Raw genomic sequence first — 26527 nt, forward strand, 5'->3', positions numbered from 1 at the left:
GTTTTGTAGTTTGCTCAAGTATATTTTCATCTTCGTTATTATTATTAAATCATCATGTATTCCACCTACGCTGCATTTTGGTCCAATCCTTCTCGCATCTCCTCATCCGAGGAGGAGGAAAAACAAGACAGCCGTTACAGTTTTAAACTGTCAAGAGGAGTAAAACAAGGTTGTCCACTATCGGCATATCTATTTATTATTGCCATCGAATTGTTAGCTGTTAAAATTAGATCCAACAATATTAAGGGATTAGAAATCTGTGGCTTAAAAACAAAGGCGTCAACCACAATTAGAATCCCTCCACAGCCTCATAGATCCTCTTCTAGATACTTTTGCTAACCTCTCTGGATTAAAACCAAATTATGATGTGTACTATATTATGTATTGGATCACAAAAAAACGAAACTTTTACATTACCGTGTAGTTTACCAATAAAATGGTCTGACAGGGATGTGGACATACTCGGTATACATATCCCGAAAGAAAGAATTGATCTCACTCCAAGAAATTTGAATAGAAAGTTAGCAAAAATAGATAAGATCTTTCTACCATGGAAAGGAAAATACCTGTCTATTTGTGGAAAAATCACCCTGATTAACTCTTTAGTCATATCACAGTTTACCTATTTGCTTATGGTTTTGCCTACACCTGCTTTTTAAATTATATGAACAAAAAATATTCAGTTGAATTTGGAATGGAAAGTCAGACAAAATTAAAAGAGCCTATTTACGTATATAATGAATATGAATTCAGAGGGCAGAAATGATTAAATATTAAAGCATTAGACCTCTCACTAAAGGCATCAGTCATACAAAAGTTATACTTAAATCTGAAAGGGTTCTCAAGTAAATTAGTGAGAATGTCTCACCCCATGTTCAAGAATGGCCTTTTCACCTTTATTCAGATTACAACTGCTCACTTTCGGTTATTTGAAAACGAAATCTCCAAAGCATTGTATTTTTTTAAACAAGCCTTAGAAAGTTGGTTGCAATTTCAGTTTTATCCACCTGAAAACACAGAACAAATAATAAAACAAATATTGTGATTCAACTCAAATATACTAATTGATAAAAAAAAAATATATATTTTTAGTTAAAATATTTAAAAAATATATAACGTTTGTAAATTATATCATAAGTAGGACTGGTGGAGTTATGCCACACATGCAGCTAACACAGACATATGGAAATCTCTGCTCTATCTAAAATTACAACCAACTAATTGCAGCATTACTGTAACGTCATTCCTCCTCCTCTTCATCTTCGGAAGAGGAGGAGTATTGAGGGAACCAAGGCGCAGCGTAGAGAACAGACATATTTTATTAACGAAACACGAACTTGATTAAACTAACAAAACAACAAACAGTGTAGACAGACCTAGACGACGTACTTACATAAAACAAGAAAACGCACGATTAGGAACATAGGCTACACAAACCGAACAAACCGTAAACAGTCCCGCGTGGTGTAAGACACAGACACGGAAGACAATCACCCACAACGAACACTGTGACAACGCCTACCTAAATATGACTCTTAATTAGAGGAACTCCAAACACCTGCCTCTAATTAAGAGCCATACCTGGCAACCCAAAACCAACACAGAAACAGAAAACATAGAATGCCCACCCAAACTCACGTCCTGACCAACTAACACATATAACAAATTAACAGAAATAGGTCAGGAACGTGACAATTACCCCAAAAATGGAGGGGGGAAAAAGTAAGGAACTTGTCTGTCGGCCCTGCATTAAAAACCATAAATGGTTGAAGAAAATTGTGATAAATAAAAACATATACCAATTTCATTTAAAGACCAAAGAATTGACAGCTGTGCCATACAAATTGCAAAATAGTTGGGAAGAGATTTCCGATGTACCATGTCCATGGTACATGGTTTATGAATTGACACGCAAAACAACGCCGGATTCAAAACTTCTAATTTTTCAATTTAAATGATTATACAAAATTCTTGCAACCAATAGAATATGTGGCTTGCAAAAGTATTCACCCCCTTTGACATTTTTCTTATTTTGTTGCCTTACAACTTGGAATTAAAATGTCTTTTTGGGGGGGGGGGTTGTATCATTTGAGTTACACAACATGCCTACCACTTAGAAGATGCAAAATATTTTTTCTTATGAAACAAACAAGAAGACAAAAAAAACAGAAAACTTGAGCGTGCACAACTATTCACTCCCCCCAAAGTCAATACTTTGTAGAGCAACCTTTTGCAGCAATTACAGCCACTGGGATTTTTGCCCATTCTTCAAGGCAAAACTGCTCCAGCTCCTCCAAGTTGGATGGGTTCTGCTGGTGTACAGCAGTCTTTAAGTCATACCACAGATTTTCAATTGGATTGTGGTCTGGGCTTTGACTAGGCCATTCCAAGACATTTAAATGTTTCCCCTTAAACCACTCAAGTGTTGCTTTAGCAGTATGCTTAGGGTCATTGTCCTGCTGGAAGGTGAACCTCTGTCCCAGTCTCAAATCTCTGGAAGACTAACAGGTTTCCCTCTAGAATTTCCTGGTATTTAGCACCATCCATCATTCCTTCATTCTGACCAGTTTCCCAGTACTTGCCGATGAAAAACATACCCACAGCATGATGCTGCCACCACCATGCTTCACTGTGGGGATGGTGTTTTCGTCGTGATGAGAGGTGTTGGGTTTGCGCCAGACATAGCATTTTCCTTGATGGCCAAAAATCTACATTTTAGTCCTATCTGACGAGTACCTTCTTCCATATGTTTGGGGAGTCTCCCACATGCCTTTTGGCGAACACCAAATATGTTTGCTTAATTTTTTCTTTAAGCAATAGCTTTTTTCTGACCACTCTTCCGTAAAGCCCAGCTCTGTGGAGTGTATGGCTTAAAGTGGTCCCATGGACATATACTCCAATCTCTGCTGTGGAGCTTTGCAGCTCCTTCGGGGTTATCTTTGGTCTCTTTGTTGCGTCTCTGAATAATTCCCTCCTTGCCTGGTCTGTGAGTTTTGGTGGGCGGCCCTCTCTTGGAAGATTTGTTGTGGTGCCATATTCTTTCCATTTTTTAATAATGGATTTAAATGGTGCTCCGTGGGATGTTCAAAGTTTCTGATATTTATTTGTAACCCAACCCTGATCTGTACTTCTCCACAACTTTGTCCCTGACCTGATTGGAGAGCTCCTTGGTCTTCATGGTGCTGCTTGCTTGGAGGTGCCCCTTGCTTAGTGGTGTTGCAGACTCTGGGGCCTTTCAGAACAGGTGTATATATATACTGAGATCATGTGACAGATCATGTGAATCTTAGATTGCACACAGGTGGACTTTTTTTAAACTAATTATGTGACTTCTGAAGGTAATTGGTTACACCAGATCTTATTTAGGGGCTTCATAGCAAAGGGGGTGAATATATACGCACCACTTTCCGTTTCTTATTTTTTGTAAAAAAATTGAAACACGTTTTATTTATTTATTTCCCTTCAACAATTTTGACTGTTTTGTGAATGTCCATTACATGAAATCCAAATAAAAAGCAATTTAAATGACAGGTCGCAATGCAACAAAATAGAAAAATCCAAGGGGTATGAATACTTTTGCAAGGGACTGTATATATGGGGGATACAATCTTCCCAGCTCTGCAGATTTTGCTGCGAGGAGGCAGAGTCATTAGATCATTTATTTTGGTACTGTCCATGTGTAGCTCGTTTTTGATCTCAGGTCCAGGAATGGCTAAAGAATTGCAACCTTTACCAAGAACTAACGCTGCAGATAGTAATACTGGGTGATTTGAAAAGTCATAGTCAATTGATCAATAATAGTATAATTATTTCAGCAAAAAAAAATCAGAAATAGAGGACAAAATAGAGGACAAACAAAATATAACTATTGTAAAATATATTTTGTCTGTAAAATGTGTATAAACTGAAGGTAGAAGCCTAAGTGTTATTGTTTAATAGGTTACTCCATTTAGGGGAGGGTTGGTAGTGTTTGCGGGGAATATTAAAGGTATATTCCAAAAAAAGTGTGTATATGCATGTATGTATGTATGTATGTATGTATGTATGTATGTATGTATGTATGTATGTATGTTTACTCCAAAAATATATGGGGGATTGGAAATAATGCAGACAATTACATTGATGGAAGCAACAATCTATCCACAAAGCTGATCCACCCCTTAAAAAAATCAAATTAAAAAAGTGTGCTTACTCTCTTCAGTTCTCCATTTCTCTAGAAATATGTAATAATATAGCGCTATAAGAGATATGTGGAGCTGCATTTGAAGGCATTATGACAAAAGGGAGTGTGTTGTTTGCTTGGAAAAACACAGTCCATTGCTTTACATGAGAAAGGAAGCTGATGGGGTACCCTAGCTAAGCTGACCTTGTCTAACGCCTGCACAGAATCATCTGTTGGAAAAGAACACAAAGGAACTGCAGGCTTACATGGTCAATTGTTGCTGTGGGCCATATCTCAGGTCGGCCTCTCACCATTTACATAATTAGGAGCCCTTCATCCAAGAAATTTGTGATAGCGCCTCTTTAAAGAGAAAATTCTCCACCCTCAATCCTCAGCCCCTGCCTCGGAGCTGTCACTTCAAATCGCCCATGACCTCAATTGTCATCACTCTCGCCCTTGAAGTGGAGAAATCTTTTCATTTCACAGTGAAAAGGCATAAGGGCCTTGATTGCAGCAAATCGATCTGTAATCACACTGCGCTCAGTTCTTTTATCCTATGGGCTTCATCTCCACTTGAGAGGCCGAGGTTATATTTACATGCTGCGTTCTCAAGGGTTTCTTCCTCGCCGTGATTCTGATATGAGTGTCACAACATGCCATTCTAATCCTCTTTTCAGGTCATTTCTCACACAAGGCTGACTGTGAAATATCCTCTACTGATTGCCCACTTCAGCTGTCCTCTCATCAGCTCAGTTGGGACAGGGAAGCTGTGTTTTACAGTGGTCAATCCGCACCTTCGACCAACGTCAGCATCGCACATCATACTGTCGTCTGTTACCTTTTCCTGGTCCTAGAATATCATGAAATATGAGTCTGCGGTGGCTATCTGCTTTGCTTTTTCATTTTGTGGAGTCAGAGAGAGTTGGCATTTGGTGGAATCTAGATTTGGTATGACTGTGAGATCTGTAGTCTGTATGTGACAGTAGGGATGTTGTGAGAGCCAAGGGTATCTCTCTCCGGGAGTGGATGTGTGTGGCCTGTAGTGGGGAGTGACGGAGGATGGTTTATTAGTGTTTCAGAAGGCCTTGGCACCAACATGCCTCCAAAATAAGATGAGCTGAATAAATCTGAGCGAGACCAGAGGCTTTGTGTTCCCACAATCTTATATCCTGTCATGACCAGACCTATTCAGGAGGAAGAAAACAGTGCCATAAAGTTCTATTGCTTTTAAAGTCCTCTCTCTTCCTCTCTCTCTCTACCTGTCCTTGAGGAGCAGAGGGTGGCAGCGGGGGCAGAGAGGGGAGCTCTTATGGTTGTTCGGGCTCAATCGACTTGTCACGATCGTGTGGCGGATTAACGGACCAAAATGCAGCAGTTGGAAAATAAGCCATCTTCCTTTTATTATGAAGAAGGCAAGAAACGAAACAAAACACTGACACACTATACAAAACAAGAAAACGACCGTGAAGCTACTAACGTCGTGCACACACAGGCTACAAACGTATAAATAGACAATTACCCACAACCAATGAGAGCCTATGGCTACCCTAAATAAGGCTCCCAATCAGAGACAACCGAAATCAGCTGTCTCTAATTGGGAACTCATTCAGGCAACCATAGACTCTCCTAGACAACTAAACATACATAGACAACACTAGACACCTGTACTCCACACAAACCCATATACTATACAACAACCCCTATACCATAAAAAACACCCAAAACCAACAAAACAAAAACATTCCCCATGTCACACCCTGACCTAACTAAAATAATAAAGAAAACAAAGAATACTAAGGCCAGGGCGTGACATAACCCCCCCCTTGAGGCGCGAACTCCGGGCGCACCATACACAGTCTAGGGGAGGGTCTGGGTGGGCTTCCCTCCACGGTGGCGGCTCCGGCTCTGGTCGCGGTCCCCACGTCACCACAGTACCTAACCACCTCCTAGGCTTCCTCCAAACGACCCCCCTCCACATTAACCCCATTGTATTAAGGGGCAGTTCCGGACTAAGGGACAGCTCCGGACTAAGGTCCAGTACCAGGGTAAGGGGCAGTACCAGGATCAGGGGCAGTACCAGGGTAAGGGGCAGTACCAGGGTAAGGGGCAGCACCAGGGTAAGGGGCAGCACCAGGGTAAGGGGCAGCACCAGGGTAAGGGGCAGCACCAGGGTAAGGGGCAGCTCCAGGGTAAGGGGCAGCTCCGGACTGATGAATGGCAGCTCCGGACTGAGGGACTGCAGCTCCGGACTGAGGGACTGCAGCTCCGGACTGAGGGACGGCCCATGGCTGGCTGACAGATCTGGCTGCTCATGGCTGGCTAACGGATCTGGCTGCTCATGGCTGGCTAACTGATCTGGCTGCTCATGGCTGGCTGACGGATCTGGCTGCTCATGGCTGGCTGACGGATCTGGCTGCTCATGGCTGGCTGACGGATCTGGCTGCTCATGGCTAGCTGACGGATCTGGCTGCTCATGGCTAGCTGACGGATCTGGCTGCTCATGGCTAGCTGACGGATCTGGCTGCTCATGGCTAGCTGACGGATCTGGCTGCTCATGGCTAGCTGACGGATCTGGCTGCTCATGGCTAGCTGACGGATCTGGCTGCTCATGGCTAGCTGACGGATCTGGCTGCTCATGGCTAGCTGACGGATCTGGCTGCTCATGGCTAGCTGACGGATCTGGCTGCTCATAGCTAGCTGACGGATCTGGCTGCTCATGGTAGCTGACGGATCTGGCTGCTCATGGCTAGCTGACGGATCTGGCTGCTCATGGCTAGCTGACGGATCTGGCTGCTCATGGCTAGCTGACGGATCTGGCTGCTCATGGCTAGCTGACGGATCTGGCTGCTCATGGCTGGCTGACGGATCTGGCTGCTCATGGCTGGCTGACTGATCTGGCTGCTCCTGTCTGGTTGGCGGCTCTGGCAGATCCTGTCTGGTTGGCGGCTCTGGCAGATCCTGTCTGGTTGGCGGCTCTGGCAGATCCTGTCTGACGGACGGCTCTAGCGGCTCCTGTCTGGCTGGCGGCTCTAGCGGCTCCTGTCTGGCGGACGGCTCAGTGGGCTCATGGCAGACGGGCGGCTTTGCAGGCTCATGGCAGACGGGCGGCTTTGCAGGCTCATTGCAGACGGATGGCTCAGATGGCGCTGGGGAGACGGATGGCTCAGATGGCGCTGGGGAGACGGATGGCTCAGATGGCGCTTGGCAGACGGGCAGTTCAGTTATTGCTGTGCAGACGGCAGACTCCTGCCGGCTGAGGCGCACTGTAGGCCTGGTGCGTGGTGCCGGGACTGGTGGCACCGGGCTGGGGACACGCATCTCAGGGCTAGTGCGGGGAGCAGCAACAGGACGCACAGGACTCTGGGGACACACAGGAGGCTTGGTGCGTGGTTTAGACACTGGTGGTAAAGGGCTGGAGACACGCACCATATAGCTAGTGCGTGGAGGAGGCACTGGTGGTACTGGGTTGGGGCGGGGAGGTGGCGCCGGAAATACCGGACCGTGCAGGCGTACTGGCTCCCTTGAACGCCGAGCCTGCCCAACCTTACCTGGTTGTATGCTCCCCGTCGCCTGACCAGTGCGGGGAGGTGGAATAACCCGCACCGGCCTATGTAGGCGAACCGGGGACACCATGCGTAAGGCTGGTGCCATGTACGCCGGCCCGAGGAGACGCACTGGTGACCAGATGCGTTGGGCCGGCTTCATGACATACGGCTCAACGCTCAGTCTAGCCCGGCCGATACGTGGAGCTGAAATGTACCGAACCGGGCTATGCACGCGTACAGGAGACACCGTGCGCTCTACTGCGTAACACGGTGTCTGCCCGTACTCTCGTTCTCCACGGTAAGTACAGGGAGTAGGCGCAGGTTTCCTACCTGACTTCGCCACACTCCCTTTAAGGCCCCCCCCAAGAAATCTTTGGGTTGTACTCACGGGCTTCCAGCCTTGTCTCCGTGCTGCCTCCTCATATCGCCTCCTCTCGGCTTTAGCTGCCTCCAGCTCTTCACGAGGAAGGCGATATTCTCCCGGTTGAGCCCACGGCCCCTTACCATCCAGTATCTCCTCCCATGTCCATGAATCCTGTGTAGGTAGATCCTGTTGCCGCTTTCCATGCCGCTTGGTCCTATGGTGGGTAATTCTGTCACGATCGTGTGGCGGATTAACGGACCAAAATGCAGCAGTTGGAAAATAAGCCATCTTCCTTTTATTATGAAGAAGGCAAGAAACGAAACAAAACACTGACACACTATACAAAACAAGTAAACGACCGTGAAGCTACTAACGTCGTGCACACACAGGCTACAAACGTATAAATAGACAATTACCCACAACCAATGAGAGCCTATGGCTACCCTAAATAAGGCTCCCAATCAGAGACAACCGAAATCAGCTGTCTCTAATTGGGAACTCATTCAGGCAACCATAGACTCTCCTAGACAACTAAACATACATAGACAACACTAGACACCTGTACTCCACACAAACCCATATACTATACAACAACCCCTATACCATAAAAAACACCCAAAACCAACAAAACAAAAACATTCCCCATGTCACACCCTGACCTAACTAAAATAATAAAGAAAACAAAGAATACTAAGGCCAGGGCGTGACACGACTGGGCAGAACAACCATCTGCATCTGCGTTTGCAAGGGCCTGTATACATTTAACGTGAGTGACAATTATTATACAGTATATATATTTTTTTCAAATCACATTTTATTGGTCACATACACATGTTTAGCACATGTTATTGTGCGTGTAGCGAAATGCTTGTGCTTCTAGCTCCGACAGTACAGTAATATCAAAAATGTTCACAACATTTACCCAAAAAACACATAAATCTGAGTAAGGAATGGATTAAGAATATATATACATAAATGTCAGAGCGGCATTGGACTAAGATACAGTGGCATACAGTATATACATATGAGATGGGTGACGCAATATTTACACACAATTAAAGTGACTAAGATACCCGTAGAATTGTACACAGTTTATACATATGAGATGAGCAATGCAAGATATGGAGACATTCTTAGTGGCTAGTGTTTCATTTCCTTAAAGTGGCCAGTGATTCCTAATCTATGTCTATAGGCAGCAGCCTCTGATGTGCTGGAGATGGCTGTTTAACAGTCAGTGGTGTAGTATAGATTACAATACAGTATATGCAATATGTAAACACAATTTAAAAGTGACTAAGATACCATAGAATAATGTGGAGTGCAGTTTATACATATGAGATGAGTAATGCAAGATATGTAAACATTATAAAAGTGACTAGTGATCCATTTATTAAAGTGGCCAATGATTTTGAGTCTGTATGTAGGAAGCAGCCTCTTTGTGTCAGTGATGGCTGTTTAACAGTCTGATGGCCTTGAGATAGAAGATGTTTTTCAGCTTTGATGCGCTTGTACTGACCTCGCCTTCTGGATGATAGCGGGGTGAACAGGCAATGGCTCGGGTGGTTGATGTCCTTGATGATCTCTTTGGCCTTCCTATGGCTTCGGGTGCTGTAGGTGTCCAGCAGTGCGGGAAGTTTGCCCCTGGTAATGCGTTGGGCAAACCGCACCACCCTCTGGAGAGCTTTGCGGTTGTGGGCGGTGCAGTTGCCGTACCAGGTGGTGATACAGCCTAACAGGATGCTCTCAATTGTGCATCTGTAAAAGTTTGAGGGCTTTAGGTGTTAAGCCACATTTTTTTTTGCCTTCTGAGGTTGAAGAAGCGCTGTTGCGCCTTCTTCACCACACTGTCTGCGTGGGTGGACCATTTCAGTTTGTCAGTGATGTGTACGCCGAGGAACTTGAAGCTTTCCACCTTCTCCACTGTGGTCCCATCGATGTGGATAGGGGGGTGCTCCCTCTGCTGTTTCCTTAAGTCCACAATTATCTCATTAGTTTTGTTGAGGTTATTTTCCTGGCACCACACTCCCAGAGCCCTCGCCTCCTCCCTGTAGGCTGTTTCATCGTTGTTGGTAATCAAGACTACTACTGTTGTGTCGTCTGGAAACTTGATGATCGAGTTGGAGGTGTGCTTGGCCACACAGTCATGGGTGAACAGGGAGTACAGGAGGGGGCTGAGCACGCACCCTTGTGGGGCCCCAGTGTTGAGGATCAGCGAAGAGGAGGTGTTGTTTCCTACCTTCACCATCTGGGAGCGACCTGTCAGGAAGTCCAGGCCCCAGTTGCACAGGGCGGGGTTCAGACCCAGGGTCTCCAGCTTGATGATGAGCCTGGAGGGTACTGTGGTGTTGAATGCTGAGCTGTAGTCAATGAACATCATTCTTACATAGGTATGCCTCTCGTCCAGATGGGTCAGGGCAGTGGGCAGTGTGGTGGTGATTGCATCGTCTGTGGATCTATTGGGTCGGTAAGCAAATTGAAGTGGGTCTAGGGTGACAGGCATGGTGGAGGTGATATGATCCTTGGCTAGTCTCTCAAAGCACTTCATGATGACAGAGGTTAGGATAGTCATTTAGTTCAATTTTCTTTGCTTTCTTAGGTAAAGGGACAATGGTGGCCATCTGGAAGCATGTAGGGACAACTGGCTGGTATAGGGAGGGAAGGAATATATCTGTAAACACACCAGCCAGCTGGTCTGCGCATGCTTGCGAGGGTTAACACGCTTAAATGTCTTTATCACATCGGCCATGGAGAAGGAGAGCCCACAGTCCTTAGCGGGCCACGTCGGTGGCACTGTATTATCTTCAAAGCGAGTGAAGAAGGTGTTCAGCCTGTCCAGAAGTAATACGTCAGTGTCCGCGACGCGGCTGGTTTTCCTTCTTTAATCCGGGATTGACCGTGCTACTGTACATCGCGAATATGTCGTGTCGTGCTTCCACTTCCATGCAAAGTGAAGCTCATTTATTCCAGTGCATTCATAGGGAGTAGGGCCTTGGTAGGGCCAGAGGCTGGGTTAATGAAGTCTTCGGACAGTGGGAGGCAGCACTGGTCTCTCCTCACAGAGACAATGGAGGAGCAGTGTGTGACTGTAGCATCATTTCACCCTCTCACAGTCCCATACAACTCAGTCAACTGTTCTACTCATCTGGCTGTTCACTGGTTTGAATGGTCTGTGTGTTTTACGTAAACCATAAATTACAGTACTTGAGTTAATAAACAACTATGTAAGAAACATGCATCATCTCAATGAGATAAAGCAGTTTTTTATTTTATTTAACTAGGCAAGTCAGTTAAGAACAAATTCTTATTTTCAATGACGGCCTACCTCGGCCAAACCCGGACGACGCTGGGCGCCACCCTATGGGACTCCCAATCATGGCCGGTTGTGATATAGCCTGGATTCAAACCAGGGTGTCTGTAGTGACGCATCTAGCACTGATATGCAGTGCCTTAGACCGCTGCGCCACTCGGGAGCCGTAACAGACATATTAATACATGAATACTGAATAATGCCAGTAGTATCCAATAAAAAACTGTACTCTGCAGAATGTGATATCCCATGAATCCAACTCAAGAAAACAACGACCTCAGTTAATTGTATTATGTCAGAAGCCTTTCCAAGTCTTATCTGTCTGAATTAGAAGTGGTGAGACTGTCATGGCAAAACGCTGAACTGCACAATCAGTGACCTTCAAATTTCATTAGATTTAGGTTGTTTGTCAAAGACACTTTTCTTCTTTGATGCAATTTACATATTTATCAGACCTGATCGTAATATGACATCTTAAAATGTTTTCAAGCTCTGAGCGGTAATGTGGCGTATGTGACTTTCTCAGGTGAGAAATATGCTGAGGGAGCAGTTTTATGCTGAGGTGTGGGCAGACATTTTTCTCCCTCTATTTCTCTCTTGCTCTCTCTTTCGCTACCTTTAGTTCTCTCTCTCTCTCTCTCTCTCTCTCTCTCTCACACACAGTCTCCCTCTTACACTGACTTATACTTTTTCCTCCCTGACTCTTGTGACTTTCCTAATGTAAGTCCCCTCCTTATCTGCAGTGCTGTGACAGGCCCATTGAGGTCTGTGATGATGGTAGTGTTAAGAGGTTCATTACATGGAGACCTGCTCAGTAAGAAACTCTCAAAGCTCTCCTTTTATCACCACTCCACTCTGCTTATACGGCACTAAGGAGATGGGGCAGATCCATTGGTCAAGTCTAGATATCCATAACAAAATATCTGCTTTTCAACTTAAACAAGAAATGGAAATTCATGTTTTTCAAGGCTAACTGACAGCGCTGAGTGTATGTGTTTAACAATGAAAAGTGTAGTTTGACTCATTGACTCGGCCATCTGTGGTTGCTTTATTTTGATTCCTTATCCTGGATCTTGAGTGTTGCAATATCATATGTCAGTGTATACGCCTGGATAGCATACATCACACACACATGCATCAGACTGTCTTTCCAATGCTTAACCAAAATAAAGTGAGCAAATAACTCAATGATGCTGCAGGAGAATTTGCCTCTACAGCATATCTGTATTGTTTTAAAAGGTTGTATTTCACTCCCTCCTTCTGTTTCCATGTATCCGGATGTGTGGGGATTACAGCGCCCCCTGCTGATCTTTAGCGGCACCTGCTGGCCAGCATGTGCCACTGCAGCTGTGTGCTGTGCTCTGGGGGCTGGGAACCTGTGGTGCTGTTTGGCTGAACGCTCGGCTGGGCAGAGGCAGAGGCATGCAGGCAGATAGACAGAGAGCTGCAGGCAGGGGAGTGCTTTGGCTGAGGAGGCAGCAGGGATCCTAGGCACTCCCTATACACTGCACTAAGATAAACGGTAGATCTTCTCTAAGCTGCAAGCCTGGTGGAAATTGCACTGATGAAGCGCAATGGCAAATTAGCATAAAACATATATGTACAAGAGCATTATTTTTGAATCCCACACAGATTTCTGTTGTGAGGTGGCTGTTATTTCAAGGTTGTTGGTTTTAATGTGAAGGAGCTTTGTGTGCATGCTACGTTTAGTCCGTTAAGTCCTCTCTGAATGAAGCGCTCCCTGTGCTCGCCCACGGCACTATGTGGGCACTGCTCCATTGTTGTGCATCAGGAGCCATGTCGCATCGGGTCGAGGCCAAGGTGGAGTTTATAACTGATGGAATTTCACACCCAAGTGAGCGCTGGGCCTGGTGAGCACTCACATTTACAACCAATGCCCCGGCGGCTCTGCCGAGACTCCTGAATGGCAAAGTCATTTGTCTCTGTGAAGGGCAAAGAGAGAAAGCGAGGGAACTATCTTTTTTTCTTCTCCTTTAAAAACAGAATAATACTTTATGTTTACGCACACCCCCTCACACCAGCAACCCATGTTTTCCAAAGCCCTTAGAATCGTAATTGGAATTAAAGAGAGGAAAAGGTGTGCAGCCCATTTCCAATTAGAATTTTCTCTGCTCAGGAGAAGCTCAGGGGGATCAATAGGATATTAAGTTTGTGTACATAGAAATAAGGCACACAATTACTTCCAGCCATTAGCAACACTAAACATGTGGAGAAATGTCAACCTCCGATGGCTGCCTGACCTGTGTTCTGTGACAATCATTTGCCAGTTTTCAAGCTTTACTGAAGTGCATTGGTACAGTTTTCTTCTATTGGGCAAAATAGTATTTGGCCCTGACAAACAGTAGCGATCAACACAATAAGGCTCATGTGGAGTTCTGCTAACAGGTCGGGTTTCCTCTCAGCAGTGGCTATAAACTTCTTAAGACCATCTTTCCAAACATAGTGATCATTTGTGGTCAAGCTGCAGAGTAACGTCTGTTATCACTGAGTGGCTCTCTGATACCTGCTCTCAGGCTAAAGTTGCACAGCCCTCCAGCATCTCACAACCCTCCAGCATCTCACAACCCTCACAACATTAGCCACAGTCCCCTCTTATCACCCCCGGAACCCTCAAATCTCCCCAGGTCTGGGGCTGTCCTATGGAGACCAAAGCAAGAGCTATAATGTATTAGGTCATGCTTGTTTTTACAGACCGTGATATATGTATATATAATTCAAAGAGTGTGATGAATAATCCATGCACTTATTTAATGATTCATGTGCGGGGCTGAGAGTGAGGGGGACGTTTTTGTGGGTTGACTTGTGTACCAGTGATACCCCCTCCTCCATACCGGCCAAGGTGTCAATCCATCCTCTTCTCCATTGTGCTTGGCGTCTCTCTATCACTTATTGATCCAATGGACGCCCTGAAGATTCAAAACTCATGCATTCCTCTTTGTGACTACTGGGATATATACATTTATCATAATCTAGTTAAATATAATCTGCTATATGGAATGTAATCATCTATATTGAGTAAGAGACAAAGCAAGTGAAGACAGGCTTGACCTGTATGTGGTAAAGTATGGTGTGTAACTACGTAGTGAGGTAGAGGGGTCCATTGTGAAGGCAGAACAGATCCAGGGTTATAGGGGGACTTTTTCTGTGTTTCTGGTGAATACCAGCGCTCCATTCAGCAGGTAACCATGTTGATGGTAATGAAACTTGCCTGCTCTCTTTGGAAATGAGAGGCAGGGCCTGGTGTTTGGACAGCCCATCATGTAGTTGATAACGAGGGGAACATTGTGCTACATGAACAAAGGCTGCTGCTGTGCCAGAGCCCCCTGTTTCCCCGTCCCCCACGCAGAACAGAACAGAACAGAGCAGGCAGGAATAGAAATGAGCGTGACTCGCAGCAGGTGGAGGCAGATCAGCATTTTAAAAGAGCTTTTTGTCCAGCAGCACCGGTATTCATCCAGACTATTTTATTAGCCTGAATGCAATTCTTCCTAATTTCCTAATGGTCCTTTCACAGAGAGAAAATAGCAGGCAGATTTGATTTATGGTGCATTAAGCTGGGCAGTCTATCATGGACATCATGTAGATTGTGAAAACATACCTCCAGCAGAATATCGCCAAATGGATCTGGAGGTCATTGTAGCATCTTTAGTGGGGAAAACTGCACATGGAATTGAATTTGCTGAATTACAAAGAGCCTGTCCTTGCACAACATGGGTTAGAGGAGCCTCACGAGCACACACGTCACATAATTTCCAATGGGCCACAATGTCCCTTTTTAACAATGATAAATATATAGACTGTATGTTTCCTTATTACACCAGTGTGTAGTAGTCACTGTATGTTTTATCCACTTTATCCTGTTTTCTGGGTGATTATCCCTTGGCTGAATACTAATTTACAGCACATACTTGTGAAGTGTGTTTAGTGACCAATTCATTCTGACAGCAGGGCGCCCCCGTGCTGCCCTGTTGTCCGAATATGCATGCATCTAACCTGTGTGTGTTTCATCTCCAGCTCAACAGAATCCAGAGAAGGTGAAGAAGCTAGTTGTCCTCACGGCCCGTGTACACCCTGGGGAGTCGCCTGCATCCTTCATCTGCCAAGGTAGGTCTCTGTCTCCAACCTGGTGCTCTATACACATCCCTAATACGCATGTTCGCACACGGACACACAGCCCAGGTGGAGCATCTCACCAGCAGTTTATCAAGTTCTCATAGAATTACAGGGGGAAAAAGTGGCAAAGGAGCAGATTATTCAAAAAGAGCCTTGGTTTCCACTCATACCTCTCTTAACATGTCTGGCATTTGACAGGCTGTTATTAAGATTAGCTCTCACCTGAAGAGCCTCTTGTTTTGTCGATAAGTAACTGAACTCCTGGAGAGTTTCTCTCCTCAAAATCAAGGACATCTGAACTGTGAAGAAAGAGTGAGTTACAGTTAATGAGATGACGGTTGAAGAGGTTTTACATAAAGCATGGACACAAGGCTACCTTCTTAGAACAAAAGGTGCCATCTAGAACCTAAAAGGGTTCTTTGGCTGTCCCCATAAGAGAACTCTGAAGAACCGTTTTTGGCTCCAGGTAGAACCCTTTTGGTTCTAGGTAGAACATTTTTGGATTCCATGTAGAACCCTTTAAACATGGAACCCTGAAGGGTTCTACCTGGAACCAAAAGTGGTTCTACTTGGAACCAAAAAGGGTTATCCTATGGGAACAACTGAAGAACCCTTTTGGAACCCTTTTTTTCTAAGAGTGTATGTAAGACTATTATGCTAGGGGACAAGGGTTAGGATTAGGGCAAGGGTCAGGGTTAGGGTTGAAGTCTGGGGTTACCTGGTTTTTACAGTTTGAGCTAATATCGTAGTTTAAGTTTAAGCTAAAGCTTGTCCTTGGATTTTCTTTACTTTTCCATTGAAAAGCTCCCAGTTTGTGGAGTAGTGTTTGGTCACCCCAGAGCCCTGAGAGCAGACAGCCCATGTAGCTCAATGTTACTTTTAGCTCCACAAAGGACCAGCCCCAGCTCCGACACGCAGATGTGCATGAAGTAATCTCAGGAAGTCCGAGTAATTAGATGGCACATTCTGTGGCCTGTACCTGTGTCCCACGCTCCATCTCTCCTCCTGCCTGCCACATTGACTCAATTAGAGAGCTTGTTATGCCTCCATTAATGGTAACGAGCAGGACAGAGTGGGGCGGGCGGCTGTAGTGGGATGGGGAGGGAGGGCTACAGGCTGGCTGTCGGCCCTCTTTGCTTCTTATTTACCTGTCAATTATCCTGCTTCAGTCCAGGGCTGCGGATGGCTTTCAGTAGCCAGTATGTATCTATCTCTCTCTGTCTCTCTCTTTCCAACTCTCTCACTCTCGCTGTCTCTGTGTCTCATCTGTGGCAAATAGCATTATCTCCCTCACTCAGTGGCTGAGGCCCTGTGGGCTAATTAGGTCCGCTGTCTGTTTTTATCCCACTGTCAGCTCCATTCCATTTCTATCGATTGTGGACGGATGTCTCAGATTTCCCCTCAGATTTATATAATGCCCTCTTTTTGCCCTTTTCTTTTTGTTACTCAAAACTCAATTAACTGGGGCCTTGAGTTTTCTTTTAAAGTGCATTTTACTGGGAGTGTGTGCGGGTGTGTGTGGTTGTCCATGCTTGCTTCTGGGTGTGAGTGAGAGAGAATAGCTTTGAGCATGTTGCTTTCCAGTCAGAGTGAAATAACCCTGACAGTCTCTCTTGTGTATCTCCATGTTTTATTGTTTAGGAGTGATTGACTTCCTAGTCAGCCAGCACCCCGTGGCCCAAACCTTGCGTGACCATGTCATCTTTAAGATTGTACCCATGCTCAACCCTGACGGCGTCTACTTAGGCAACTACAGGTAAGCTCTACTATCAATATATAAAATCACCCGTTTCTTCGTGGACTAAAAGAGCTGTTCAGTTGTTTTATGACATTTACTGCTGTAGTAATTTCCATCATGTTGCTTGAGGTCTACCTCTGAAAAGTTGTACATTTGATGGATTCTGATAGAGATATCTGACTAGGCTGCATCATGTTGCTAGAGCTAAGGAGAGATGATGTGTTTGGTAATGCCCACTGTGTAGGTCTCCTACCAGAGGATTTATGGCCCACTAGATGCTGCTATTACAGATATGAATTAAACCAAAGGCCATGTGTGGGTATATCTGGATGGGCTACCGCGCCATCTCTGGAATATGACCTGCTGGCTTTCCGATTTTGCCATCTCTTTTCTCCTCTGTTGACAGTTCAGATCAATGTAATATAGCTTCAGCAGTCAATTCCCCCTCTTATTCTCCAGTGCCTGTTGTCAATCAAATCGTATGTGTAAAGCCAGACACACACACATTTACCAGTGGGGGATGTGTTAGAGTACTTGTGTCACAGACATATAAACCCACATCCACTCTCCCCTTACTCGTCTAAATCTTGCCTGTTCCTGCCCTGCAGTGACTCATACACTCTGCTGAATGTGTTTTCACAGGGTTTAGTTGTAGTGCTGCTGTTTCTGAGGCCATACGTTCCAGCCTCTGTTTAGCACTGAGGCACAGGCTCCATGGGCATCATTTCCTCCTCCCTCTCCATAATTGCCTTTTACTTAATGGGTTGGACATGAGGAATACAAATGTGCTGAGACTCTGGTGCTGCCAATAAAAGTGTTTGTGGCTGCTATCTAGTGGTCGCTACCCTGCGCTGCACCCAGTCTGTCAATGGTAAATCACATCTGCTCTGATGATGACAGGGGTTAAAACATCTTGTTGCTGATTGTTGACCCTTAAAGGTTGTTTTCATCAACTCTGGAAAATGATGCGGTCGGCCTGGCTGAATGGTGATAAGCTCCATATTAATATGAAGTGAATAAGAGTGTCTCTCTCTGCCCCTCCCAGTGAGGCCTGATTGGCCTTTCTGTGGGCTCAGCAGCACACTGCATCTGGAGGGCGATCGAACAGATGCATGCAGGGATCAGAATCAATCAGTGCTGACCACAGATTAGTATTTCAGGCATGCCTGCTTGCACATTGGCATTGACACACAGACACAGGCCCCCGGGAAGCATGGATACTGAGGAGCAGCAGCTCAATAGCCCAGCGTCCTTCCTTCCACAGCCACTCTAGAATAGACGAGAATTACTTTATTTTTCCAGAAGGAACTTCAGTTGTGGCATGTCAGATAAGATAAAGATGTATAGTAAACATATACACGACATGACCAAAAGTATGTAGACACCAGCTCATCGAACATCTCATTCCAAAATCACGGGCATTGCAATGGCGTTAGTCCCCCCTTTGCTGTCATAACAGCCTCCACTCTTATGGGAAGGCTTTCCACTAGATGTTGGAACATTGCTGCGGGGACTTGCTTCCATTCAGCCAAAAGAGCATTAGTGAGGTCCGGCACTGATGTTGGGCGATTAGGTATGGCTCGCAGTCGTTGCTCCAATTCATCCCAAAGGAGTTCGATGGGGTTGAGGTCAGGACTCTGTGCAGGCCAGTCAAGTTCTTCCACACCGATCTCTGCAAACCTTTTCTGTAGTGACCTTGCTTAGTGCACAGGGGCATTGTCATGCTGAAGGAGAAAAGGGCCTTCCCCAAGCTGTTCCCACAAAGTTGGAAGCACAGAATCGTCTAGAATGTCATTGTATGCTGTAGCGTTAAGATTTACCTTCACTGGAACTAAGGGGCCTAGCCCGAACCATGAAAAACAGCCCCAGACCATTATTCCTCCTCCAACAAACTTTACAGTTGGAACTATGCATTGGGACAGGTAACGTCTCCTGGCATCTGCCAAACCCAGATTCGTCCGTCGGACTGCCAGATCGTGAAACGTGATTCATCACCCCAGAGAATGCGTTTCCACTGCTCCAGAGTCCAATGTTGGCGAGCTTTACACCACTTCAACCGACGCTTGGCATTGCGCATGGTGATCTTAGGCTTGTGTGCGGCTGCTCGGCCATGGAAACCAATTTCATGAAAATCCCGACAAACAGTTCTTGTGCTGACGTTGCTTCTAGAGGCAGTTTGGAACTCAGTAGTGAGTGTTGCCACTGAGGACAGACGATTTTTACGCACTACGCACTTCAGCACTCGACGGTCCCATTCTGTGAGCTTGTGTGGCCTACCACTTCACAGCTGAGCCATTGTTGCTTCTAGACGCTTCCACTTCACAATAACAGCACTTACAGTTGACCGGGGCAGCTCTAGCAGGGCAGACATTTGACTAACTGACTTGATGGAAAGGTGGCATCCTATAAACGGTGCCACGTTGAAAGTCACTGAGCTCTCTCTAGAATATTCTGACTTGTAAGGGAGCCAAACCAGGCAACTACACTAAATGTTAAGACAGGCTCAATAAAACATCTGTAACCTGCAACCTCTGACTAGAGGTCCTGGCTTTAGCTGCTCTTTGACTACAGTAGAATTACTTTCTAGTGAAATATATTGTATCTTAGATAGGGAAGCTAAAGCTAATTGATTGTTCGTATAAAATAAAGATCTGTGTTTCTTGGGAAATTTTGATTGTTGATTTAATTGATTAGATATAAACACATACATCCACAGCATCAGTAGTAATTGTAGGTAACTGCAAATGTTCAACTCACGTGTGTGTGTGTCTTCATTTCCAGGTGTTCTCTGATGGGCTTTGACCTCAACCGTCACTGGCAGGAGCCATCCCCCTGGGCCCACCCCACCCTCCACGCCGTCAAGCAGCTCATCGTCCAGCTCAGTCAAGACCCAGTGAGTCCCAATCTCCAACCCGCGACCAACACCTGTATTACACACTTCGTACTGTATTTACTGTGTGGGCTGTCTATTCCTCACCCTGCAGCACACAACATGCAACACATTATCAGAGACAAGAATATGCTAAAATTCGACAGATACTAGCTATATAAAACACCTGAGTTGAGGTTTGAACACTGTTCTGAATCTAAACTCTATTTCCAGTTGACTTAGTTCAGAAGGTTATGCACTCATGTGGTTGAGAACTATAGAAAGGTGTGCTGTAGGATTGATACTCAGCAGCTCTCTGCAAAGTGTAGGTCTCTGGGACATTAGATTGTACTGAGGGGCCAGTGTCTGTAGTGTACTCTATATTCAGCTTGCACTTTCTTTGTTAGAGGAACGGGCCCTTGTGTTTTTTTGCCTTCGTGTTAATTATAAGTGGAAACGCAGGTTGTTAGATTACTGAAGGTCAGAGTCTGTCCTGGGAATCGTCTGCCCTTTCTTACACTTTCTAATCCTGATAAGACCAGGGCGTTCTGCTGAGCAAAGGGGCACGGCTCTCAGCTTAACCTTTTCCCCCAGCGCTGACATGCTGATCGATGGGCTCCTTCACGGCAGAGTGATCCACTCATGTCCCTCACACTTCTGCAGACTACACACTCACATCCAAACACACACACAGGTACTCTCGCTCTCACACACACACACACACACACACACACACACATTTGCATTCACTGTCATACTCACACACATACATTGTTTTCCCTCACAGTCTCACTCTAATGCACTTCAACTCCCATAGAGAAATCCCATGCACATGTAGCTCAGTGCAGAACCAAGGTCTGAGGGAGAGAACCTCTGTCTGCCTGCCCACATGTGTAATTATGATTTCACTGGCTGATCCAGTGGCTGGAAGGAGAACTCTCGTTAAGCTCTCCACCTCTCCACCACCTCACAGTATCTGAACCCCCCAGCACCCTCAGCACTACATTCACCCATACAGTGCAATCCCAAGCAGGGCCATGTCCCCACATCTCATCAGCCCCACTCTCTCCATCCCATCGCCTGGCCTGGCTGTGGCCGACTGGCCCTGTCAGAGGAGAGACCTGGGCCGCCTCTCTCCAGCTAATCACATCAGACACAGCACTCAGATTTGGGGCTCCCAGATGCCAATCCCAGTGCCAGCTCTATGGCCAGGGGCCTGGCCCTCCATCCACTGCTGTCTCACACTGTGCACATCCACTAATGAGGTTACAAGGCCACGGTCTGAGGACAACAGGAGGAGATCATGCCGGGCTAACATGTTACTCTTTATTTGTCCGCTTCCCTCTAGCTGGCGGATGGTTGCAGACACAGAGGATTTCAAGCTGTCAACAGCCATTTGACTCTTGAAAAATGTCAAACCAAAGCCATTTCTCTAGCTTTAGGAAAGGGCTCAGTGACAGACAGACTGGAACAACATTTATTTAATCCCTTTTAGTAATATACACGTTTAGTTTTTTTTATCTTTGAGAATCTGTGATTGAATCTGTCTTTCATTCGAGAAAGATCCCTCCTTTTTGATAATCTCTAAAAATCCATCTAAGCCTGATTGACAAAGATTTATTTTCATTAATTACAGATTTTAATTGCTTTTTAAAATACCTCAAAGCAGTCTAACACCTTATGTCCTTATTATAGCGCTGAATCCATCTGAATTTTAGGACATTGGAACAAATAATCTGTTCCCAAGCTCCTTGGTGTTTGTTTAAAAAAAGGAAGAGTGAAGAAACAAATGAACTCATCTCCCACCTAAAGCAATGCTTTTCCAGCCCATTTATCAAAGGAAAATAAGAATTATTTTTGATTGGCTGATTACTCAGAACATTCATCATAGTGAACAACAATCTGACAGCGCCATTTTGGATAATTTGTTAAGGATGACAAAAGGGCCAGTATTGCCATGGTTCATTTCTGACCTTTTTAATATTAGAAAATACATTTTCTATCTGAAACAAATGTATTAGGTGCGGTCATGCCGTTTAGATGAATATTGCACTTTGAAAATCCCCCCTCCTCCTCCTGGCTGTACTTTCTCTCTTTTCCTTTCTTTCTGTGGGGAGCCATTGTCTGCTGTATTCAGGGGAATTTGGGAAACGGCTCTTTCTGTCTGTCTGTTGAGATGTCCTCTGGTGTCATCGGCCCATTTCTTATCCATTTCTGAGATTTACGGGCAATTTGTCTCCATCATTACTCCCCCTTTTCAATTCCTCAACTGCTTCTCCTCCTGTTTGAGGCAGAACTGTCTGGCTCTCACAGGCAAAAAACAAGAAAATGACACCGCGGAGGAACCCATTTGGGGTGTCTTTCTGGTGTGTGCAGTTTGTACTCAAGATGCTTTGGTGACACAATGGGAGCATAGATCCACCAAACAGACTCAGGGTGTGTGAGATGTTGGGAGGTTGGTAGATGGAATAACAGACTGTGACTGTGGCCAGCTCTTTGACTGACGTTGGTTCAATTACTTGAATTCCATTTAGTGAGTTTTTTGTGTGAGCCCAACGCACTGTTTCTCTAGAGAGAAATCATCTCATTCACGAGAGAAATGGGAGAAATCAAGTCAATGATTATGTGGGACGCTGGGCTGAAGGGAGTTATAGTTTTCAACCTAGTTCAGGGCAGAAAGTGGTAATTAACTATAATGACCATAATCCATTGCGCCTGTTTTTTCCAGCTCAGAGACGATCAGAGAGGAAGAGGCGAAACGAGATGTTTTACTCTTGCCAAAATCTGTCCAAAATAACACAATGTGTTTCTATGGATTATTTTGGAGCTAACCTTGTTGCCTTGCCTTCCAGTGTTTGAGACAACGACTCCCATTGTTAGGGCATAGACATTAGCATCTTGTCATTATATACAGATCTCTGGACGGATACAATTTACGTAAGGTTAGATACACACAGACTGGATAGACCGCACGAGAGAGGAACGTACACAACAAAACTAGGAGAAGGACAGAGACAGTTTGTGAAATTATACCTTATCTACTTTGAATAACGAGTAAAATATTTTTTGGTCAGACAGCTCTGCAGCATACTTAGGCAGGCAAGCTAAATAGGATGACTAAAGACAGTAAAGTATGGCGTGGCTGGCTGACTTCTACTGCTTGAGCAGAGGTGATATATAATAAAGTAATGAAATAAAAACTAAGTAATATATACACAACTGAAATATTTGATTATTTCATATTCATTTCCTATGTTTCTGTTGATGTCTACCCAATGTGCACCTGACAGAGACAATGGAATATTTTCAATTAAAAATCTCTAAAATAATTGTAACATCATTATTTCATAATGCATTTCATGTATAAAAAAAAAAAAGAATAGAAACCAAAATCGAAAACCGTGATTATTTATTGATACTCGAACCGAACCAACCTCAAAAAGCTCTAATCTCTCAGCACTATTCCAGACAGATGCAGCTGCTTATGAAGCGCTAACAGCCACAGAGTGCTGTCTGAGTGCCCGTTTAGCTTGATTACATGTCACCTCTGTGTTAAAAAGGGCCAAATATGTCCATCAATTAGTCTGTGGCAGAGAGAGAATGAGGGGCTTTACAGGCTTGAACACTACCGCGTCTGTTCTCTCTCTGCAGCACACCTGGACTCACCCACCGCACTGTATCACTGATTTCTCTGCTCTCCAGTTATACAGGCATACTTATAGACTTTATCAAATTAAATCAAGGTTTATTTGTCGCGTACACAGATTTACAGGTGATATAGCAGGTGCAGCGAAATGCTTATGTAACTAGCTCCGACAGTGCAGTAGTATGTCTCACAAATACAATACAAATGCATCAAAAAATGATCAAGACAAGAAACCAATAAATGACAGACCGAGTCCAATTAACAATCCAGAGTAGATACATTATAGTGAGCATGTGTCAGAATTCAAAATATAAATAAGTGCTGTGTATAGACAATATATCATTTGGAAGGAAAATGGTATGTACAGTAGTAGGTAAATTATTCTGCATTTATAAACACTACTTGCCCTGGATGATGGAGTACCATTTTAGCATGTTCGGCTATATGGTAATAATGTGAACAGAGAGCAAAAGTTAGCAAATGCTAAATGCTTTGTGAGAGATTTAGCTAGTCTGTAATCCTGCTTAAATCAGCAGCATTTTTTCTGTGTTAAGATAAGCAAACCGTTTATGGCCCTTATAGGCCCAGACTAATTAATATGCAGCAGATAAGTACTTGTCGGACAAAATTCATATGACCTTCCGCTTTAAACTAAACTGCAGCAACACCCGTTCAGATGAAGTTGAGCCCGAGTCCTTCTATTGAGTTATAGGGAGCTTCTGCCGGAACAATCCGTTCTCTGCATCTTTCTCTAAGAGGTTTAATTTGTAAAGCCTCTACACTCAGATTGTCTTTTGACTTTCACTCTCTACATTTCTTAATTGTCTCTAATTGCTTAATTACAATTTCATATGAACAATTCTCTAGGTCCAGGTGGGTTGTTAATGAAACAATCAATCACTGCTTCAGCCTCACAGTCCTGTCTGCCTGTGATTGACAGCGCATTAGGAGACTGTTATGCTGGCTCTCAGTTGACATTGTGGGCTGGATTGCACTTCACTGTATCATTGTACTTCCATTGTCCTTGACATTTTAGGGGGAATCACCAGAGTGACGTTTTGTTTGGAGACTGAGAGATTCTGTTGGAGATTCACACATTTAATCTTTTATATAATTCCAGAGAAAACTTCTGGAGCACGGCCATTTAAGTGACCCAACGCTGTGCGACCATTTCTTTTAGATTCTTAATTACATTGTTAACAGAAGAAAAAAAAGCGGGTGAGCCAATCCAACTCCATCGTTGCAGGAGCTCTGCGCCAGCTCAAATCGCACCATTACATACAGTACCCCATCATTCGAGCTGTGCTTTAACAAGGGGTGGTTCCCAACTACCTCCTCCCGTTTAGCTTGGCGAGCGCTGCCGATTAGAGGGCTTTCTGCCTCTATTAGACCCTGGGAACTCCTTCAACTACGTGATGGAGCTGCCTTAATGGCGGCTGCATTTTGCTTTCTTTTTCTATTTTTTTGTTGTTGTTTCCCCTTCTTCCGCTTGGGCTCCATCCATCAGGCTGCCAGAGCCTGCTGCCGGCCCACTCCCAGCCACAATATTTCACAGCTAGCCATCAGAGCAGCTGACAGCACCGCGCTTGCCAGGAAATTGCTTTGGCTGTGAGCAGAATTTCAAGCATCACGTCGCCCTCTCCACCCTCCTCTTCTCCCTCTCCTTCTCCATCCCTCCCCACTGCCTGACGACCCCCGGGAACTGAGGTGCGCTCTGGAATGTGTAACAAGAGTAGAAGGAGAGATAGGGAGGGGAAGGAGGCTGTGCTGAGCTGGGCTGGAGAGTGAGGGGTCAAGGGGAATGAGAGTGAGAGAGGGCCCATTACACCTGATTCACTGTGTCCAGGGCTAGAGAGAGAGCGAGAGTAAGCCTGAGCTTTATACACTGGCCACAGTAGCATGTGATTGGCCTTGAATCCTATTCTACAATTTTCAACTGGATAAAATGTAACTGAACTGTTATTCCCCACTGTGTCACCCCTGCTATGCAGCCTTGTCAACTGATAGAGATTTTCAGAAGACTGTCCCTAGAGAGAATGTCTATCACCATATTGCACTGTTAAAGGCAAACTTTTGAAATAAAGCTTGGATTAATGATTTAGGGAGTGTGTTATTTTTGTAAAAATGTTTATTAGGGGGTAGATCAGCTTTAATAATACACAATACGCCATAATGACGAAGCAAAAACAGGTTTTTAGAAATGTTTGCAAAATATATTAAAGATTAAAACAGAAATACCTTATTTACATAAGTGTTCAGACCCTTTGCTATGAGACTCGAAATTGAGCTCAGGTGCATCCTGTTTCCATTGATCATCCTTGAGATGTTTCTACAACTTGATTGGAGTCCACCTGTGGTAAATTCAATTGATTGGACATGATTTGGAAAGGCACACACCTGTCTATGTAAGAAGTTACCAAGAACCCGATGGTCACTCTGACAGAGCTCCAGAGTTCTTCAATGGAGATGGGAGAACCTTCCAGAAGGACAACCATCTCTGCAGCACTCCACCAATCGGGCCGTTATGGTAGAGTGGCCAGACGGAAGCCACTCCTCAGTAAAAGGCACATGACAGCCCACTTGGAGTTTGCCAAAAGGCACCCAAAGGACTGTCAGACCATGAGAAACAAGATTCTTCGGTCTGATGAACCAAGACTGAACTCTTTGGCCTGAATGCCAAGTGTCACATCTGGAGGAAACCTGACACCATCCCTATGTTGAAGCATGGTGGGGGCAGCAGCATCATGCTGTGGGGATGTTTT

At 44.9% G+C, this 26527-nt stretch overlaps 1 protein-coding gene across 1 annotated transcript in view; it reads left to right on the forward strand.

Annotated features, from left to right (window-relative positions):
- Positions 1-26527, forward strand: part of LOC129810577 (cytosolic carboxypeptidase 6-like) — a 434529-nt gene that overhangs the window by 375608 nt on the left and 32394 nt on the right. The window contains exons 7-9 of the mRNA XM_055861239.1: positions 15414-15503; positions 17154-17268; positions 20032-20143. Of these exons, the coding sequence (XP_055717214.1) occupies positions 15414-15503; positions 17154-17268; positions 20032-20143 (317 nt within the window). The remainder of the gene's footprint in view (positions 1-15413; positions 15504-17153; positions 17269-20031; positions 20144-26527) is intronic.

Source organism: Salvelinus fontinalis, chromosome 14, assembly GCF_029448725.1.
Source record: "Salvelinus fontinalis isolate EN_2023a chromosome 14, ASM2944872v1, whole genome shotgun sequence".
NCBI classification, from domain to species: domain Eukaryota; kingdom Metazoa; phylum Chordata; class Actinopteri; order Salmoniformes; family Salmonidae; genus Salvelinus; species Salvelinus fontinalis.